This window comes from Orycteropus afer, unplaced genomic scaffold (genome assembly GCF_000298275.1).
Source record: "Orycteropus afer afer isolate SDZICR_OR568_19922 unplaced genomic scaffold, OryAfe1.0 scaffold00524, whole genome shotgun sequence".
Taxonomy (NCBI): domain Eukaryota; kingdom Metazoa; phylum Chordata; class Mammalia; order Tubulidentata; family Orycteropodidae; genus Orycteropus; species Orycteropus afer.
In genome coordinates, this window is record NW_006922111.1 from 1,610,678 (window position 1) to 1,612,938 (window position 2,261).

Genomic DNA, 2,261 nt, shown 5'->3' on the forward strand with positions numbered 1-2,261 from the left:
GACACAAGCTGCCCCAGCCATCAGCTGGGCTCGGGTCCTCTGTCTGTCCATCTCAAGGGGAGACAGGGCTGTCTCTGCTGCCCAGTGAGCATGGCGCATGAAGAGACAGTGAGAACCAGCCACGGGAAGCGGTGCGAGCTGACTCAGCAGTCCACACACACACACACACATGTTCACACACATGTTCACACACGCATGTGCACACACACACATGAACATGCACATGCTCACATGCATGCACACACACACGGACATTGAAAGGCAATGAGAACAAGCCACGAGAAGCGGTGTGACTCATGTGTGTGGACTCAGTAGTCCACACACACACATGCTCACGTTCACACATATGTGCGCGCACACACATGGACATGCACACACTCACATGCACACATGCACATTAAGAGGCAATGAGAACAAGCCACGGAAAGTGGTGTGAGCTGACTCAGCAGTCCATACACGCACACATGCAGCATGAAAAGGCAGTAAGGACAATCCATGCCGGGGATGCAAGGTGAGCTGCCTCACCAGGTCCACATACATGCACAGATATACACATACTCATACACATGCTCATGAACACATGCACACCTGTACACATGCACACCTGTACACATGCACACACATAACTGCACACAGGTACATGCATGCACATACATACACGCACACGTGCACATACATACCTACACACATGTGCATGTGTGTAAACACATACACATACCTGCACACATACACATGCACAATGCACACATACCTACACACATGCACACACATGTGCATGAAGATACACATACATGCACACATGTACACAATGCACACAGATATGTGCACACATAGGTGTTAGAATGCCCAGGTGGAGACCCACCTCATCACAAGGAAGCACCCTGGGGCTCTGCTGGGTGGCTGGGTGCCGAGGCACAAAGGGAACAAAACAAACAGCTTCCCAATCGTCTTAAGATGGATTTTTGATGATTGCTGCATGTTTCCACACAAGGAGAGAGTGTGTGGGCGTAACTAACCCATTGCAGCCGAGTGGACTCCGACTCAGAGCGGCCCTCCAGGACACAGCAGAACTGCCCCTCGGGGTCTCCAGGGTTTGCTATTTGGGAGCAGAGCCCCACGTCTTTCTTCGTCGGAGCTGCTGGAGGTTTGAACTGCCAACATTTCGGTCAGCAGCTGAGCCCCTAACCCTGTGCCGCGAGGGCCACACGGTGATTCCTGTGCTGGAAGTTGCTGGGCCCAGGGCAGGCAGAAGCCAGCGTGGAGGAGGCACTGGTGGCCCGGCGTCTGCCCTCCTCACACTGGGCCAAGCCCAAGCACCCCCTTGTTACATGTGCCCCACCCTGAAGGCAAGCCACCCATCCTGGGCCTTAGTCAGGGGACACTGAGGTCTTAAGTGGTCAGGCCTGGACACCCAGGATGCCAAGCAAGGCAGGTACAAGCTGTGTTGACAGGAGGCATACCTGCTGGCAGAGCCCTCGGACAGTGACATCCTGCCCCTCAGCCTGCTGCCCCGGACGGCCCATGCGGGGGACTCGGTCAGCAGGACAGACAGTTCCATGCTCATCCCTGCCGCCACCTGAAAACACCTGTCAAGGTGGCTGGGCCTCAAAGGAAGGCCCCCTGCGTCAGGAGCGCATGGGAGGGAAGGACACAGGGAACAGGTAACTATGGGGAGAAAGTGGGAGGGGAGCTGTTGCATTGTGGGAAATTGTAGTCTATTTGTCAATTTGTCATGAGACAATATGTGGGCTGCTGTATGGAAAGTGAATTTGCTCTGTAAACTTTCACCCAAATCACAATAAAATTTTTTTTAAAAAAGGAAGGCCCCAACTTCACACATTGACAGCTTGGGGTCCCTGGCTCCACCTCAGCCTCCGCCATCATGGGGCCTGGCCCTCGGTCTGTACCTCCCCTACTCCCCCGACCTCGGGCTCGGACCCTCCCTGCCAGCTTCACTTGAGCCTCTCTCGGCGGCAGGGGGACGTGCTGTGTGTGCACAAAAGCCTGCCTTCTCACAGGCACTCACGTTTCTCCAGCCTTTCAACCTGCAGAGGACAATTCCCCATCAGGGAGGTGGGGGGCATAAGATTTCAAATGCGGGGTGCGGGGAGGCCCAGGGGTGGGGGTTGTGAAATCAGACACCTGGGGGAAGAGTCCTGGGACAAACTGGATTCGAGCGGCGCAGGCAATGATTAACCCACGCCCGCATCCGAGGCTTCACAGGCGGCCGCCCACCAGGAATGTCCAGTCGAACGCAGCGC

The 2,261-nt window shown here is 55.4% G+C and overlaps 1 protein-coding gene across 1 annotated transcript in view; it reads right to left on the bottom strand.

Moving 5' to 3' along the window:
* The window catches only part of CELSR1 (cadherin EGF LAG seven-pass G-type receptor 1), a 72,856-nt gene that overhangs the window by 67,499 nt on the left and 3,096 nt on the right, over positions 1-2,261 (bottom strand). Inside the window, exon 2 of the mRNA XM_042782933.1 lies at positions 1,461-1,576. Within this exon, the coding sequence (XP_042638867.1) occupies positions 1,461-1,576 (116 nt within the window). The remainder of the gene's footprint in view (positions 1-1,460; positions 1,577-2,261) is intronic.